Source organism: Rhinatrema bivittatum, chromosome 2 (genome assembly GCF_901001135.1).
Source record: "Rhinatrema bivittatum chromosome 2, aRhiBiv1.1, whole genome shotgun sequence".
NCBI lineage: Eukaryota > Metazoa > Chordata > Amphibia > Gymnophiona > Rhinatrematidae > Rhinatrema > Rhinatrema bivittatum.
In genome coordinates, this window is record NC_042616.1 from 793,481,864 (window position 1) to 793,501,811 (window position 19,948).

General features: G+C 40.7%; 1 protein-coding gene across 1 annotated transcript in view; it reads right to left on the bottom strand.

Annotated features, from left to right (window-relative positions):
* The window catches only part of AGO2 (argonaute RISC catalytic component 2), a 225,163-nt gene extending 212,787 nt beyond the window's left edge, over positions 1-12,376 (bottom strand). The window contains exons 1-2 of the mRNA XM_029592084.1: positions 12,266-12,376; positions 8,704-8,902 (exon numbers count right to left, since the gene is read on the bottom strand). Coding sequence (XP_029447944.1) covers positions 8,704-8,867 — 164 coding nt within the window. The 5' untranslated portion in view covers positions 8,868-8,902; positions 12,266-12,376. The remainder of the gene's footprint in view (positions 1-8,703; positions 8,903-12,265) is intronic.
* Positions 12,377-19,948: the final 7,572 nt, after the last annotated feature.

A 19,948-nucleotide genomic window follows, 5' to 3' on the forward strand; every position in this document is an offset into this window, starting at 1 on the left:
CTTTCATTTCATTTATTAAAATGTTATATCCTGCCTATAAAACATGTTATCTAGGCGGATGTGCAATAAAAAACACACATAACCAATTAAAAAGAAATCACAACTTTCAACACACAAAACACCCAACCATAATGGCAATAATTAGTCAGCCGTCTTATCAAGCTGAATCATAGAAACTGTCTTACAATCTCACTTGAACTAATTTGTACCTGAAGAAAGAATGACAGCTAAAAAAAAAAAAGTCAAACTGCTAAAGGCCTGATTAAAAAAAAAAAAAAAAAAAAAAAAACCACACAACTTCACTGTCTTCCTGATTTTTAAGTAGTTGGATTCAACCAGGATATCTGGGGGGAAGGGAATTCCAAAGTATAAGAGCTTGATAACTAATTAGAGGTTATAATTAGTAATATGAAGGCAAGTCACTGCTGGAGGTGGAAGATGTAAATAACCCATTTGAGAAGATCAGAGAACTCAAGCAGGAGAGCAAGAAATTAAGAGTTTAGAAAGATACAAAAGGAAAGCCAGAGTGAAATGCATGAAACTTTAAAACAAAAATTCTTAAATCTAATGTGATAATAAACAGGTAAACAATGCAAGTGGTGTAAAACAGAAGAAATGATAACATTTTCTGAGCCCAAAATGAAATATTGTAGCCATATTATGAAATTGTTGTAACCGCTTAATGTGATAATTAAGGATTCCGAAGAGAAGAGAGCGTTACCATAATCCAGTTTAGAAACAATGAAATGGTTTTGCGATTTTAAATCATGGGAATCTAATAACAGGCGAAGACAACAGATGTATCGCAGGTAGAAAAAAGATTCCTGGACTATCACAGAAATATAATGGTTCATTGAAAGTTGGGTGACCTTAAGGGGAACAGGATTGCCATTCATAACAAGAAGGTACTTTTGGAACATTTGATTTAGTGGTAAAACAAGATTACTTCTGACTTTGCAGGATTAACCTGGAGTTTATGCTCAAGAAGCCAGAGAGCCACCCAATCTAAGCACTAATTGAAAACAAATGGATCAAAGCACGATTTAATATTCATGAAGACTAAACTATACATCCTCTGCACAGAATGATGGATGGTAACCATAAATCTTGCATTAATGTAGCCAGCAGGGATAGGAAAAGATTAAACAGGAGAAAGGACAGAAACCTGTGGAACACAGCTGCTGATCCCATTCAAATCGTAATGAGCGGCCTGACAAGCAAGCAATGAACCAGCTCAAGATCCCACCAGCAAGACCAATCTCTCTAAACCAAAAGACTAGAAGAAAATGTTAACAATAGCAAACGCTACGCGCTTTGTCCTGAAAGACAGCGAATACATTCTTACTTGGATTAAATATTTTAGAAAAATTTTTCTTTCTGTTTCAGCCCTTAAATTCTCTGGGAGCTCATTCCACATCTTTGGACCTGCAACTGAGAAACCTCTCTCCCTTTCCTCCCGTAAGTGTAAAAATCAAGATGATGGTAATTCCAACACATTTTTACCAAGTGAGCACAATGTTCTGTTAGTGAAATAAATCCTCAACAAGGAACTAATACTATATGGGGACATGGTTTTCAAAAAGATTAGAATAAAGATTTTAAATTTAAATTGGAAGCCAATGGAGCCTGTACAGAGTCTTTGAAATATGTTCAAAGCACCTTTCTCCTACCAGAACCCGGGTTGCAATGAAGTGTTGACATCAGTAAGCCAACATATTCTGCATTGCATCTCTGATTTATCTATAGAATTTGAAACCAGGATAGCTAACTGAATGCCATCAGCCTAACTTCGATAGCTGACATCTAGATCTTCCAATTTTTTACAAATGGGCCTTAAATAGATATAAATAACACTGCTCAGTTTATAATGGGAGCCAGTTAGAACTGGAACATCCCATTGAGACTCTTTAAATTCAAGCCAAAACTAAACCACAGATTCCCAAATCTGATGGACGTGTTAGTAGTAGTTCATGATTACGGGTGTCAAAGGTAGACGAAATATCAAGTAATATTAATAAAAAGTGTTTCCAGATATCAAAACTCCAATGAAAGGTATCAAGACTTGCGAACAGCAGGGTCTCTGTGCTATGATTAGCTTTGAAGTCAAACAGCTCATGAGCCAAAATGTCATGATTCTCATGAAACTAATTGTTTATATACCACTCCTTCAATAATCTTAGTTAGGAATAGTAGAGATGATATAGGCCTATAATTAATTGGCTCACTACAATCAGAATTTTTTTCAGAATCAGAATACTAGCACATTTTAGTGGGCATGGTATATAACTTTAGAGGTGATTAACAAATTGTTACCAATAGGTGTAGCAAATTCCTCTCGGAATCCTTTCATAATTAATAAAGATCAGGGATTCATGGGCCATTCCCAGTTTTTCTTTGCTGAATGAAGGGACTGTCTCTCTATAGCTGAGACAATGTCAAATGTCTCAGACTGGGTCTTTATTAAATAAATGAAAAAAAGATTTGCAATTGCAACTAATGGTTAAGAAATTCTCTCATTTTACAACAGTCAACAGCATTTCTAGTAATGTAATCTTAAGGGAAACTGAATTTAAAATTTCTCATTCATTACTATATTTCCAGCATTGTGCCTTTCTTGCTAAATTAACCCATACTGATCAATGTCAGAAGCGTAATGAAGCATTAGGTTCTTTAGGCCACTGTTTTTGATCTTGTTCATTAATTCAAAAACTTCTGGCATAAAGTTTTACTCTATTTAAAACGAAGTAGGTTTCAATATACTGAATAATGCTGCCCTGATTCATAGCCATGATTTTAAATATCTGTTCTTAAATAGATAACATTTTGTTAATGAAAGACAGAGCGTTCACCTCAAGAGTTACCTGCATTGGAAGAATGCTTTGCACGGCCTTGTGTTTATGGAGAAGTTTAGAGCCAGAGAAAACTTTAAGAAGCAGCATGAGTTCTTACAAGTTTGGCCTCTCTCAGAGTGAGCAGTCTACTTTTGAATGATTTGCAACTTTCTGTGCCTTAGTCTAGATTGTTAGGGTTTTCTTTTTCCTAAAGTATAACATGATGCTACTTCTTTCCTGTTTATGTTATCTTTTTATTTTTAGGCTGGATTGGGATTTCAAAGGGGCGTGGGATAAATACTGTGGATCCAGAAAGTCTAGAGGATGTGAATGAAGTGAAGAGGCATGGGGGTGGCTTGAGGGAATGATGGCTACTACCTGGAGATGAATATCCTTATTCAATAATGCGACTCCAACATTGCTCTATGCTTCAACGGCAAGAGGAAATGTGGAAAAAAGGATTTGCAACCACATAAAAGCAGGGGAGTAGCTTGCTTGTTACGGCGGTTACTACCCCAAACCAAAAATACCTGATACTTCACTTTCAACGCAAATCTAGCATAACTCTCTGCTTCAACTGCAGGGGAGGAAGTTTGACACTTCACACATATCCAGCATAGCTTCAACGGCAGGGGAGCAAGTCCGATATTTCACTTTCAATGCAAAGCCAGCATAGCTCTCTGCTTCAACGGCAGGGGGGAATGAAGAAAGGTGGATCTATATTCAGGCAATCAACAAGGACTGAATTACATATAGTCTGAATAAACAGATAAGCATGGCAGGGGGGAATGAAGAAAGGTGGATCTATATTCAGGCAACAATCAACAAGGACTGAATTACATATAGTCTGAATAAACAGATAAGCATGGGTGTAGCTCGCTTATTGCGGTGGTTAATACCCCTAACTAAATTAAGCTATTTCACTTAGATGCAGTTCCAACACTGCTCTCTACATTAATGGCGGGGGTGGAAGGGAAATAGAATAAAAAAAGGTTACTAAGAACCAAGAGAAACAGAAAAGTATGTGAGAGAAAAAAAAGTGCAAAAGCTTGCTAGGCAGACTGGATGGGCCGTTTGGTCTTCTTCTGCCGTCATTTCTATGTTTCTTAGATATGAGATGTACAGAACTATCCATTGCTATGCCTTTTTCATATTGGTTGCATTATCAATAAAAGAAAAAGTGTGCGATCTGATCTGAACTATTCAATAAACTCTGGTTCTATGTGTGAATTGACTGATCGATATTTGCTTGAGCTGCCTGAAACTGTAATTCTGGGGCTCAAATTCCTCAGCAGCACAATATTAACGTGACTTATTCTAAAATTCCTTTGATCTAGTGGAGCTGGGGTAAAAATCAAGCCATACTCCCAGCTTAAATTCAATTAACAAATGATCACACCAATCAAACTTGCCCAAGCTCCACTGATCCCCATAAATGCCAGGTCCAATGTATGTCCAAGTTTATTTGTAGGCTTATCTATAAAACTTGGGTCAAACCAAAAGCTGCCCTGGTAGTTAAAAATTCATCACAGCTAGAGGCTAAAGGAATCTCATTAACACATAAATTAAAATTGCCTATTAATGATTTCATATCCGTATCAGCTGATATCAGGGATTCAATTATAGGAGAACATTCATGCAACATCAACCCTGGCAGGCAGTAAAATAAGCCCAGAGAAATAACTTTAGCTGCTATGAAAAGCATCTCACTGGAGGAAAGAAGAGATGGAGGATATAATATGAACAATGAAACATTTGGCAGGTTTCAATAAAGTACAGGATGGAAGATGAATTGTTTTGCACAGAAAAGGAAATTCAATGACAAGGAGTTAGGATGTAAAGCTGCAAGGAGGAAGAATCAGAGGAAACATGAAAAAATGTTTCTTTACTGAGAAGGTAACAGATGCCGTGAACAGCCCACTATAAGAAGTAGTGACGACCAAACTCAATGCAGAATTTAAACATGCTTGGGACAGACAGAGCTCAATGGTAAGAGCTATGTGGGAGGTAACAGGTAAAAGAAACGAAGGCCAGGCTTGAGTGCTTGCTCAGTCATATTGAACTTTAGAGGGCTAAAAAGGGAAGAATGCAAGCCAATGGGAGAGAGCAGCAATACAGCCTTATCGGTATTCCAAGAAGGCCGGAGTAACCTGCAGACATCAGCCATGGTTACAACAAAATAAAGGATTGCTGGACGTTTTTGGAAATCAATCCCATTAGTTTTGGTAGCTGTGCAGTAATACCTGGTGGTAAGATACGAGCGGCAGCTAGGGTATTTGACTAGGTATCTCAGAATCAAAGTGAAAGATGACAAGGCCTGGAATAGCCAAATAGACACTGTAGAGGCCAGCACAGTAACAGAAATCAAACATGCTTGGGACAGATAGAGAAGTCAGTAGTACAGAAGGCAGAGATTAGATAAAGACATAGAGGGAGCTAGTGCTGGTTGAAGTATACAAATGTATACAATGAAATACCCAAAGTGACAGAGAACCAGGCAGGAAGATAATTAGGTAGGATTGAGACAAGTGGTGTTTATCTGCCATCATTTACTGCGTCACAGTACTTTCTAAGTGAGAAAAAAAGCAAAAACATGACAGAATAGATGTTTCAACAAACATTAATGTAACAAAGCACCAGCAACAACATTAAGAACATAAGTTGCCATATTGGATCAGAGAGAAGATCCATCAAGCCCAGTATCCTGTTTCTAACAGTGGCCAATCCAGGTCACAAGTACCTGGCAGCAGGGGCATAGATAGGGTGACTGCTGAAGTTGGTGGGGTACCAGAAGGTTTGCTGCTGTCAGGTGTCCTCCTAGAATACCATCCACCCTCCTACATTACCTTGTGAGCACTACTTTCTTTAACGGAAGAAGCCTATCAATTTTATGCTCACAGCAACCCAATCCTTAGAGGGAAAATTAGCTAAATCCATTTCTTAAAATAAATCGCCTAATCTACTAACATCAGTTACAATAAAATGTGAATGAAAAAAACATTTTCTGGAGGAACATTCAAAAACATTTTTCTGCATGTAAATGAAACAAAGAGCAAACTTCTGTTTAAAATAGAAATGAGGAAGAGAGGACCATAACATCGTAAAAGCCAGTGATAAGTACCATAATTTTCACAGCAAACTTTCAAGTTACACAAGAACTGGACCTTTAAAATGTAGAAAAACCCTCACCAAATACAAAATAGAAATGTGCCACCAAAACCTGTACTGGAAACCAGACGCCCCACTGTATTATTCTCCGCAAATCATCAAGCAATAAAGTCGAGAGATAGAAAACATCATTCATAATATTAAAACTATGCTAATAAAAATAAATGTCAACAGTCAACCAACAAAAAAAAACAAAAAACTTGCATAAATGTTCTATTTTCAAATCAATATTTCAAAATATCTGATAAATAAAACAACCAATAATTAAAAATGTTCTAGTATTTCCCCCCCAAAAAAACAAAATGTTTCAGAACAGAAACATCAAATTACACCCAATAATTAAAAATAAAGATTAAAAAATCTCCTACTCTCCATACCTGGGACCTTTTGATTTCTGCTCACCCTGAGATCATCATAGACGGGGAGGTAGGGCCACACAAACTCTCTCTTCTCTCTCTCATTCACACACATTCATTCTCTCATATACATGCCATTGTTCTCTCACAGACCCTCTCTCTCACCTACACACCTGCTGTGTGAGAAAAACCAGGCCCTTGAACACTAATACTCCACCTACTGGGCAAACAGAACAAGCCAGACTGCGACAAATCCCTACAGAGAAACTACACGCTAATCAAACTACTGCACATCACAGACAGACCCTTACATAATACACAATTTATTTATTTATTTAGCATTTTTCTATACCGACTTTCCAATAACAGAATTATTGATCAATTCGGTTTACATTCTAAACAATAACAATGACAAGTAATGTCTTACAATGAACAGGTCGAATTAACTTGGATTAAGATATATGGGGTTAATAACATAATTAAAAGATACGGTGCCTAATGTAGTCTAGACTACAAATTAGAAACAGAAATACGCAGGCAAAACCAGACTGTGAATTCTGGAATACTGAAGAAAGAGCAAAATACAAGCATAAGAAATGCACAAAAATTTTTTTTACCTTTGTTGTCTGATCTTATTTTCCTAATCAGTTGGTCCCAGTCTCTTTTTTTCCCCCTTTTATTCTTTATTTCTTCTCTCTCCTTTCCTTCCTCCATACACACACACAGACAGGCTCTCTCAAATGCATGTTCCCTCACAGGATATCACTCTTGCATGCTATCTCACATACACACAGGCTCCCACTCATATGCTCTCTCACTTGAAATCTCTCAAAACACAAGCTCCCATTCCCACACAGACAGGCAAGCTCTTACTCTTATATGCTCTCATTCACACACAGGCTCTCACACTCACATTCTCTTACACACATTCCCATTCCCACAAGCAAACATACAGGCTCGTTCTCTCATGCTGTCAAACAGGCTCCCATTCTCCCTCAGACACACAAGCTATCACATATGTGATAGCTTGTGTGTCCGCTCCCAGACATATGTACACAGGCTCTCTCACTCATACGCAGGCTCCCATTCCCCCCTCCCCATAGACACACATTCTCTCTCACACAGCTTCATAATGCCACACAAACACACAAGCAGGCTCCCACTCGAATACATACGTACACAAACAAGCTTCCACTCCCTCATACCCACAAGGGCTCTCATTCCCACTTGCTCTCTCCCTCATATCCATGCAGGCCCCCATTCACAGACCCCCCCCCAGGAAGGATACCATTCACACTATACACACATCCACACTCAGGCAGCTTACCATTCTCTCATACACACACACACACACACGTAGGCTACCATTCATATACACACACTCAAATCCAGGCAAGTTCCCTTTCATACACATACACAAAGAAAACACAGACAGGCTCCCCATCAGGTCCAGAAGGCCGCCAGCAGCCAAGAAGAGCAGGTTTTGGAGGCCGCTGTTGGCCGAGAAGAAGGAACCCTTTCTTCCACTGTTCCACATATGCCTGCCCCACGCTATTCAAAACTCGCGAGGCTAGCACTTCCTCTATGCTGATCTCGTGCATCATGAGAGCAGCATAGAGTACATATTGGTCGCACATGGTTTGAAGGCCGACACAGAGAGAAGCGAGAGAACAGGCTTCTTCTTCTTCTCGACCGCCGGCAAGATGGGGTCTGCCGGCAGCCTCCCGCTTCTCGGCTGCCGCTCTCCTGGATGTGCATGGCACACCCCGTTTCAACGTTGGTAGTGCCTGTGCACTATGGATGCTATGCCCACGCCTGGCAGGATCCCAAAAGGTTGATAGATTCCATGCTGCTTATCCCAGTGATAAACAACGGATTTCCCCAAGTCCACCTTAATAATGGACTTTTCCTCCAGTAACTTTGCGGCTTTCATTATGTTATTACCAATAAGAATTAGCACTGGAGTCCTAAAAGCTTAAAGTTCTAAAAAACTGGTAAGATATTTATCAAAATATGACTGACGAGATATTGATGCTCCAAAGGATGATATTTAAGTACAACAGATTTCGTAATATATCAAAGACCAAAACAAATTGACACAACTAATGCATTTTACAATCCATGGTTGTTTATAAGGCAGTGTTTAAAAAAAATATATATATCTGAATGTTATTTGAAGTAATTGGAAGTCTTCACCATTCAATCAATAAGGAAGGCTTCAACTAAGGTTAAATTAATTTTGGGCTCCAACCAAAGTAAAGTAAACCCAGTTTGTTTATAACAATGTGCATGGTAACAAGCTAGCATCAAAAATGGAAGCAAAACAATGCAAAAAGGTACAACTATACCTGTTAACTCTTCTAGGGCATTTCTCTGGTTTGATATCTATTTCATAATGGTAGATCTCAATTTTAGGAATGTCCATTTCAAAGAAGTTAGCTTGCAGCTTGATTGTCCTCCCTGAGGTACCATAGTCTGGTCGAGCGGGAGGTTTAAAAGTATATCCCTGCATCGGTGATGGTGAAGTTGGTAGTGGTGGTGCAAGTACTGAAATAAGAGTAAAATATTATCATAAAAAGCAATACGATGGCCTGCCTACATTTAGAGAACACCAACTTCTGAATGTTGCAGCATTTTGTAAATCTAATATTTTCCTAGCTGTCACCAAAACACTGGCTTTCTAATGCAAAAACAACGATACACATTCCTTGCAAGAGAAAAGCTCTATTTCCTTTGGAGGTTTAAAGAAACTCTCTGCTCTCCTCTCTTTCCTCTCTGGATCAGTTCCCAGATAAGCTCATTAGGGAATTTAGAAGCCAGCTTGAAGTATGGTAACAGGAGAAAATCCATAAAATGACAAAGAAAAGAATTCTATGAAAAAAATTAATTAATTTTCCTATATAGAGTGAATAACTGCATTATATGTTAATGCCACATATTCAGCGAAGCATTTTAAGCTGACTTACAGGTCAATTAAGTTCAAACTGATGTCTTGTAAGTTTGTATTTACCAACGGTCCATCCCAAAGTATAAGTGACTCAAGGTCTGTGGTTCTAGTAGTGTTTTACTTTATTAACAGCCAAGACCTTAGGAGTGAGTGGTTCATAGATAAATTTTAAATTAAAATGAAATTCAAATGTAATCACTGTAGAAATTTGTGGAGCCATAGAAAAATCAGAGTATAAAATCACTCCCAAGTAACTTAACTTGCCTTGCAACTGGAATTTTACAATTCTCCAAGGTGAAAAAAGAAGGGATCACAGGTACAGATTTACTAGCTTTAAATTAGATCACTGCTCATTTGTCTTTATAGACCAAAGTAATGCAACCTTATTTCAATAACTAATGCTCAGTTCTATAGACTTGTTCAACACAGAAACAAAGTAATTCATACATGGATATTTTCTTTACGAAGAATGCTGGTGGCATTAAGAAATTTCTCTCAGAAAGATGTGTTATACGTAGGCGAGACTAGAAAAATGCCAGACACCAAGTCACCTAACATTATTTATTTATTTAAATTCTTTTAATATACCGATGCTCAAGAACCAGGTCTTATCGTACCGGTTTACAATAAATTCGACATCTGGTGCCCACTTGGGAAACCACTGATCCTGCATATTATCTTGAATACTAGAAAAAGGTGGGAAAGGAGAGCGAGGATGGAGCTGCTGCCCCAGGAGAGGCACTGCTGCTGAGGCCACATTCAGACTGAGGATGGGAGGAAAGGAACTTGTGATGAAGATGGGGAAGCAACCTGAAGGAAGGAAAAGAAGCCAGAGCCCCTGAGAAAGGGGAGAGCAAAGAGTCAAAAACAGAATAATAAGCAAATATGACAAAACAAAAACAAAAAAAAAAGTTAAGGAAAAAATAACTTCCCTGGCTCTTAAAATGGTGCTTACGTTTTCTAAGTATTTTTCTACTTCTGTAAATAACTTCCTTACATTTTTTTAAAATTGCAGTGCAATACTAAATATATTCAATAAACAAAGTAACCATCCTTTTCATTCTGTACAATTTTATTCCCAATTTAGATTATACAGAGCACTTTTGAGCACGGGATTCAGTTCTCCAAAAAAATTTAAAAAGGAGTGGACTGTTATGCAACAGAGGTATTACATTATTATATGATGTGTGAAATGTGGCCTAAAAGTAACCAGAAAAAAAATAACTTTTTCTCTTGTATGTGCAAAACTCTCTCCCCCCACTGAAGTCTACTGCGCAACTTTCTTGAGGTTTCAGAAAGGGGTAAGGGATCCATCAGAAGTGGAAAATAAACCCAAACCAATTATGATGACCATATATGCTTTTATTTTGTTTTCTAGTGAATTCAATTACATTGTTTACATGCAGAGTGACAGCACTGCCAATTGAAATCCCTCATTTAGTCACATCTAATTGATGGTGTATTGTTTTATATTTACTGTAATCCATTTTCTGCTAAATGATGGAAAGGCATAGAATTAAAATACAGATTATGTTAGCATGAGCTTCCTCATACATTCTTGTTCTGTAAAGATCACTACTGAAAGGGTAAAAATATTGGTTTATGTAAAGATTAATTCATAGATTTTTTAATTAACCCTCTAAAAATGTGTGGGGGGGGTGGGGGGAGATCAGCAAAGTTTTGGGGCAGAGTGCTAAAAAAAAAAAAAAAAAACCCCCCGCAGGAACTATTTGTAAGATGTTGGCATGCCAGCACAACAAAACAGAATTGAAATGAATGGGTTAGGTTCTCTCTCACTGTCACACACATCACTACTCAAACCTCTCCTTCCTTTTTTCTTTCTGTGCAATTAAAGGCTACTTTTTTAAAGCAACAAAACAGACTGGTGCACAAGTTGTAGAAATGCACCTGCTGCTCAGGCTAGCGCAGCTGGCATATCAGTATCCCAGTTGCTACCGGTAGAAGTTGGGATGGCCTTTGGAAAAAGTGCTTTCTGATTATGACAGGAAGTGTCGTGCCCTAGTCTGACAACAAAATATGTTTTAAAAATAAAATAATTTATGGAGCAATACTACAACACCACACAATCGCTGTGAAGTTGCTATTATGAGCATGAGATACAGGATTCCCCATAACAGTATCCCTGGCCAAGCTAAAAGGTTTACAACCCGATTTTTTTTTAACTACAGTATCAAAAGTACTAACTTCATAGTGCATCTCCAAGTAATGAGAGAGATATCTGTTTGCAGGGTACATTGCAAATAATGATGGCATAAACTTGGTGGACAGAGGCTGTATACCTGAGCACCGCATTACATTCTGAAAACCCTCAAGGAATGATACAGGGTTTCTATATATAAAATGGTACCCCTTTCATGGATCAGGCACAGTTTCTACCAAAAAATGCAACTCAATATCAGAAGGTTTAACTAACTATAAGTTGAAACACCTCTTGCAGCCTGACGCAAACGAAAGGCAACGGTCTGCTGTATTCAAACTATGAAAAACATTTTTTACAGTCTTGGCTTTAATATTTGATGGGGAGGTGAAGGTTGGGGGGGGCAGGTTCGTTGTCCACCACTCCCTGCAGCCTCTCCTGTCCGGGCAGGTAGGCTGCAGCTCCGGCTTCCCGCAGGTCCCCCCCATCAGGCCCAGGCCTACCGAAGCAGGAGACACCAATTTTCAGGCACCCAGGTGACCTGTCACCCGAGACTTTCCCACCCGCTGCGCTAAGATTTTTCTCTCTTCTCCCCCCCCCCCCCATCATCCATCACAAAACAAACTTGTTTAAAACACCCGAATTCCAAACAAACTATGCGAAGACCGCAAGATCTAATCGTGTACTCGAAGTTTAAGTTTACAAACACGCGAAGGCGTCGACTCCACGAGTCTCCCGAAACCTCCGCGTTAGCAAGCTACACGCCTTTAGGCCACGGACCGACAACCCGCGGCTCTTTTCATACCTCAACACGGCTCCGCCGACCCTGAAGAGAGGGATAGAAAAAGACAGCGCGGGCCGCGAATACCGCCTCCTTGGTTTTATCCCGTGCGGGCGGCACTGAAGAGATTGGGGGGGGAAAAAAAAACATTTAAAAAAAAAAGAAAAAAAAAGGTCGTAGGTAACATCATCAATCCGCGCAGAGGTAAGTGACATCATCAGCCCGAGCGGAAGCGGTGACGTCGTCGCCCCGCGCCTTCCGCGGGAGAAGGAGGCGGAGTGCTGACGTCATAACGAGTTACGGGGGGGCGGGGTTTAGATGTCATTGGAATAGCTGTGGTTCGTTTTCCTTCTGGTTTATTTTTTTCCTTTTGGTCTTTTTTTCTTTTAAGTATTTTAATGTAATCTTCCCTGTGAAACAATCGAGAAAGCGGAAAATCATATTTAAATAAATAAATTCTGTTAATGCGCCTAACCTGAAACGGAGTCTGTGGTTGCCGCTAACATTTGAGCAGCGGGGAGGCGGCTCATGTCCCAGTCCTTCACCGGCGGCTTGCTGATGTCGTCAGGAAGGTGGGAGGTGGCTTAGGCTTTTTTTTTTTTATTATTATTAAATGATTCCCGATCGGAGTGGGTTGGAGGTGGGAAGTGCTCATCGTCTACAAGTTCATGCTCTTCTGAATCAGCCTTGGCTAGAAATTCATTCAAATGCCAGCGCCAATAATTTAGGAAGCTGGGAAATCTCCAGCCCTGCCATGATATACCTCTTCAGGCTTAAACACACTATGCCCAACTGCTTAATGGGATACTTCTATTTTACAACCTGTCAGGAGGATCTTTTTAGCCCAGTGTTCAAATTCTCACACTTCTGATGCTGAACTGCAGCTCCCAAAAAAAGAAAATTGCCCAGTAACTACTAGGCCTCGTGTCTGAATGATCTAGTATCTGCGATTAAACAACCTTGTCTTACCAGCTTGCATGTGTAAATAGAAAATGGCAAACATTTTTTTAAGGTTATTTGTTTATGTAGCAGGTACCCCGTTTTGGTACGTTATCCTCATCTACGGATGCTACGGGCCCAGATTCACGTCCGGACAGGGAGGAAGACTTCTTCCGAAGCCCCTGGCACGATCAATCATAATCTGTGTAACCACTTCACATTCTAGGGTGAATAACTCCAGAAGGTGCCATATGGTAAAAAATAAGAGCAGGGAAGCAAAAATCAACACCATGGGCAGAAACCATGAAGCAAACCAGGGTTTACCCATTCTCTTTCAAGTCCAAGTAGGGTGGGAAAAAATGTAAGAAAAACTCTGGAGTCTAAAATTGGTGTTCAAATAAAACATAGTTTTTAATGTAATTTAAAGGAGGATTCAAGTCAAAATCACCAAAATAATAATCGGCATACATCCAATAATAACAAAAAGCAGCTGGCTTCTCTGTCTTCTTATTCTAATTATTTCCCTTCCTGCTCTTGCACCTCCATCCTAAGAAAATATATCCTCATCAGTGAGAGTGGGATAACTAGAGCGTAATTCCAACATCTAAGTGCCACTCAGGATTTACTCACCATAAATTACACACCTTTATGGAACAAAATATCCAAGGACATGGAAGAATGAAGCCGCTACCACATCTCATGGCTGGGTAGAATGGCTGTTTTTAAAATGACTATTTTGCCAAAACTTTTATATCTGTTCCAAATGCTTCCAATCCTGGTTCCAGCCCCGCTCTTAAAGCAGTGGCAAAGGAGGTGTATGACTTTCATCTGGGCTGGTCGGAGGCCCAGGGTGGCCACAAGGGTACTTACCCAACCCAAACTAAGAGGGGGACTTAGTGTCCCGGATATCGCTCCATATTGTAGGGCTGCTCAGTTTAAAAAGTTGGTAGACTTGCACCTTTCCAGACAGTCTAAACAATGGGTGATTATTACTCAAGAAGTTTTGGGAAATGTGCCACTTAGCAGTCTTATCTGGCAACCCAGAAAGACTTAGATTGTGGAGCCGAGTATGGTGCTTCCGCCCTCCACCCTCATGTTATTATAATTGTGGCATCAACATGGAACTTCTCTGGTGGGCAGGAGGGAATATCATGCTAGCACCAGCTTATACTCTAATAAAGCGTTCCGCCCTGGTTTTAAGAATCCGGCTTTCACAGTTTGGAGGCAGAGGGGAATCCGACACTGGGGGCATATTTGGGGCCAAACTACAATGCGCCCGTTTTTAGACTTACAACGGGCTTACTCGTTGCCAGACTCTGCTTTGTACCCCTATTTACAGTTAACTCATTTTACTAGTGCCCACATGGTTGCCTTGCATCTCAACCTAGGGAAGCCGAATTTGAAAAGCTTTGTGAGAAGGCCAATGGTTGTACTAAAGTTTTATCTATGATATACCAATTACTGTTTTTGCAGGACATGCTTACATTTACATTTCAGAAGACGTGGGAGAGAGATCTCCAGGTAGACTGGGCTCCCCGGGATTGGAAGTCCATTTTCCAAAATATAGGCAGAGGATATATTGCTGCTTCTCTTATTGAGAACTCATATAAAGTGCTTTATCGTTGGTATGTGTGTCCTTCCCTATTGCATAAATTCACACCTCACTACCCAGACACATGCTGGCGGTCATGTATGGAAGTGGGCACTTATTTCCATATGTGGTGGGACTGTCCCAAGCTGCAGACAACCTGGCAGGATGTATTTCATTGGATGAATGATCTGATCCCTGGGTTATCCTCACTCACGCCTGCGCAGGTATTATTAGATACAAAAATCCCAGGGATTTCGGCTGATCATAACCGTCTAGCCCATTACATATTCACTGCTAGTCATTGTGAAATTGCACGATTGTGGAAGTCTCCCCACAAAAGCAGCTATACCACAAAAGGTGCAGAAAATGTATTTATTATCGAAAATTACAGCTTACAAGCATAAGAGAGTTTCTCGCTTTGAACTGACATGGCAACGATACCAATTGTGGCTATCTTCTATGACCACACACACCCAAGATCAGCCGACAACCCATACTTCTAGCTAAGCACTGTTATATAGGGAAGCTAGATTCAGACATGACATCTCCTTATACCTTTTACCTCAAGCAGTGTTTCACAATTTCTATTGATATGAAGTGTCTATGAGAGGCAAGGCAGGGGGGGGGGGGTACTGTCATCACAAAAGGTTTGGTACATATGGTGGTATGTAAACCTTTACGACTTATGTTACATCACTTTTTATACCGCTGGCTTTCTGGTTCTTTAGATTGAATTTGTACAATGCCAATGTTCTAGGTTCTGTTTAATTACTTTCTGAATGTACCTTGTATGGTTTACATGTTGTACTGTTTGGATTAATAAAAATCTTTAATTACAAAAAAAAATATCTCAAGGCTGTTGGATACGAATAGTAATTATTTAGGAAGAATTGCTATATACCATTCAAAATTTCCTAATTTACTGCACTAAATATTACTGAAGATATTAAGCTATATCATTGCTTAAAAATGTATATAAAATGTATCATATAGTTAGAAAAAATGTATAGCATATATAGTGTAATGTCTTACCTTGGCTGTAAATATATTTTAAGACTATAATAGAGACATTCAAATACCTCAAAAGTGAGCATAGAAATATATTTAGCAAAAGTAGCCAAAAACATTTAGACTCCAGGGAAAATGTTTCCTTATTTTTTTTCTCACTTTTTCTCTCTTTCATTGATATTTTCTTTGGCTTTTTTTTTATATATATATTTTAGTTTTTTATTATTTTTGGGGCAAAGATCTAGAAATTTTGCCTTCTGTCTTGAACATTCTAAGCTAAACCTTAAAAACTCAAACTATGGTATGCAAACACAATATATCCTTTTTCTTAAACAAATTCTTAGTATGTAGAAAGATGTGTTCAACTGAACACACTTTTCTACCTGCACAAAACTTACTGCTAATTCAGCAAGGAGTTTTGCAAGCACAAAATGTGCGTTCCTTAATGGGAGTACTGTCAGAGCTCTCGCATGGAAAACCCATGCAGATGAGGATATTAAGCAGTTCTCCCCAATGCAGAGAGTCTATCTTTGCTAGCGCACCTTTCTTAGCACAGAAAATAACTCCTGGGTCAGAGCTGGAGTTACATTTCCAGTGCTACTGCACTGCCACTTAAAACCAAGAAAAAAAGGAGAAAAATGAAAAAAGTCTAGAATCCTTAGCCAGGTAACTACTGACTTATCTGGCTAAATACAAAATTATCTGGGTAAGCAGCAGCTGCCGCCACTTACCCAGATAAGTACTGATTTATCCAGCTATCTGGTAGTGTCTTGCTACTGTCAGATAGCTGTATAAATCAGTACTTGTCTGGGTAAGTGGTAGCGGCCTGTCAGGGATGCCCTCTCCCCACTTTTGTAGGAAAATAAGGGTGTTCTGCAACCTGTGGACTGCCACCTACTTTCCTCCTCCCTCTTGTATCTGAGATAGGGGCAGCGCTACAAAAATTGACCACTTTCTACTTCATATGTATGTGATCTGAGCAGCCCAGGAAAGGACACTGTTGATCTCAGAATCAGACTTTCATTGATCAGACATTTCAGGCTTACCAGTTAGAATACGACAGACAACTCATGACTCTACAGTCCTTAACACAGCACAGGCTTATATTAATTAAAATTTTGCATCATTAGTGAACAGGGCAAACATATCAGAGACTTTGACTTGCTTAGGGTACAGAGAAGGGTGGCCAAAATGATAAAGGGGATGGAATGGCTCCCTATGAGGAAAGACTAAAGAGGTTAGGGATGTTCAGCTTGGAAAAGAGGCAGTTGAGGGGGGATATGATAGAGGTCTTTAAAATCATGAGAGTTCTAGAAAGGGTAAATGTGAATCGGTTATTTACTCTTTTGGATAATAGAAGTGTTGCATCAGAGGTGGACCCTTGGGCTGAGGTGGGGTTGACGCAACCCAGAGGTAAGGACCTAAGAGTCCCCACCATCAGCAGGTGGAGTGGGCTGAAAGGCAGAGGCCACTGGAACTTCACCTATATCAGCCCTCGTTCCCCACAGGTTGAGCCTTTGGGTGCCGGGGCCAGCAGGACTTAGGTGGGCCTCTGTGTATAGTTACAGGAGAAGTGGGTTCAGCCCAGAGACAGCAGGCAAGGGATGTTACAGTTCTACTTTGGACTGGATAATATCCTGGAAACTCAGGCGCCAATGGAACGAAGGCAGACAGAGGGCACTCGAGCAAAGGTAGGCCGAAGCCTGATGAATACATGACCAGGAAGTAGACAGAAGAGGCGTCCAATGGTAGGCTTGAGTCAGGGCTGGCAGCAACCTAGAGGCAATGGCAAGCAAGGGTGAGGACAGATCATGGAGATAGTCAATAGCATAATCAAGCGAAGTTGAGGACTGATCACAGAGATAGTCAATAGTGTAGTCAAGCGAAGCTGAGGTCTGATCATGGAGATAATCAATAGCGTAGTCGGATGAAGCAAAGGTCTGGAGATAGGCTGTATCGTAGTCGGGCAAAGCAGAGGTCTAGGTCTGGAGATAGGCTGTTGCGTGGTCAGGCAAAGCAAAGGTCTGGGTCTGGAGATAGGCTGTAGTGTGGTCAGGCGATGCAGAGGTCTGGGTCTGGAGATAGGCTGTAGTGTGGTCAGGCGATGCAGAGGTCTGGGTCTGGAAATAGGCTGGAACGTAGTAAGGCGAAGCAGAGGTCTGAGGCTGGAGATAGGCTGGAACGTAGTCAGGCGAAGCAGAGGTCTGGGACTGGAGATAGGCTGTAGCGTGGTCAGGCGAAGTAAAGGTCTGGGTCTGGAAATAGGCTGGAACGTAGTCAGGCGAAGCAGAGGTCTGAGGCTGGAGATAGGCTGGAATATAGTCAGGCGAAGCAGAGGTCTGGGACTGCAGATAGGCTGATGCGTAGTCAGGCGAAGCAAAGTCAAAGTCCGTGTAGTCAATCAGAAGAATAAGCAGGACGGGAACAAGAAAGCAGGAACCAGGAACAACAAGGAACAGGAACACAGGGAAGAGGCGAACCTCTTAGTAGCAATGAGTACTCGACCAGCAAGGAGACCTGTTGCAAAGGCAACACTATGGAGCGGAGCCTGAGCATAAATACTGTGAATAGTTAGACGTCATCATCCGGGGCCGTGGCTAGATTCCCGCTGCAGTCCCTACATAAGGATCAGCGATGAGCGCGCGCCCTGGGAGGGGTGCAGCGCGAGTGGTAGCATCTCTACGCAGGTCATGCAGAGAGGCCCGAATTATAGTGTCATCAGGACCAGGAACGCCGGAGACTCTATCAGGGCCAGAGGCACCGGGGGAGGCCTGAGGACAGAGTTGGCGGCCCACTGCCACCAGAGAGGAAGAAGCAGAGGCTGAAGTCCTTGTGGAAAGGTGAGAGCGCCGTGCCACGGACGGCACGCGTAACAAGAAGGACTAGGGGGCACTCCATGAAGTTAGCATGTAGCACATTTAAAATTAATCGGAGAAAATTCTTTTTCACTCAACGCACAATTAAACTCTGGAATTTGTTGCCAGGGATGTGGTTAGTGCATTTAGTGTGGTTAGTGCAGTTAGTGTAGCTGGGTTTAAAAAAGGTTTGGATAAGTTCTTGAAGGAGAAGTCCATTAATCAAGTTGACTTAGATAATAGCCACTGCTATTACTAGCATCATTAGCATGGGATATACTTAGTTTTTGGGTACTTGCCAAGTACTTGTAGCCTGGATTGGCCACTGTTGGAAACAGGTTGCTGGGCTTGATGGACCCTTGGTCTGACCCAGTATGGCAATTTCTGATGTTTCTTATGTTTAATAAACTTAGCTAACTACCCCTCATAACTTTAGGAGATTATCTTCAGACTCACTCTGGAGCAGCCTCTGTGCTGGAGGTCCTGGAGACATGGGATAGGAGGCGATGTCCTTTAGTGGATTACAAACTGGTTAAAAGACAGGAAACAGAGAGTAGCATTAAATGGTCAATTTTCTCAGTGGAAAACAGTGGAGTGCCTCAGGGATCTGTACTTGGACCGGTGCTTTTCAATATATATATAAATGATCTGGAAAGGAATATGACAAGTGAGGTTATCAAATTTGCGGATGATACAAAATTATTCAGTCGTTAAATCACAAGCGGACTGTGATACATTACAGGAGGACCTTGCAAGACTGGAAGATTGGTCATCCAAATGACAGATGAAATTTAATGTGGACAAGTGCAAGGAGTTGCATATAGGGAAAAATAACCCTTGCTGTAGTTACACGATGTTAGGTTCCATATTGGGAGCTACCACCCAGGAAAAAGATCTAGGCATCATAGTGGATAATACTTTAAAATCGTCGGCTCAGTGTTCTGCAGCAGTCAAAAAAGCAAACAGAATGTTAGAAATTATTAGGAAGGGAATGGTTAATAAAATTGAAAATGTCATAATGCCTCTATATTGCTCCATGGTGAGACCGTACCTTGAATACTGTGTACAATTCTGGTCTCCGCATCTCAAAAAAAGATATAGTTGCGATGGAGAAGGTACAGAGAAGGGCAACCGAAATGATAAAGGGGATGGAACAGCTCCCCTATGAGGAAAGGCTGACGAGGTTAGGGCTGTTCAGCTTGGAGAAGAGACGGCTGAGGGGGGATATGATAGAGGTCTTTAAGATCATGCGAGGTCTTGAACGAGTAGATGTGACTCGGTTATTTACACTTTTGAATAATAGAAGGACTAGGG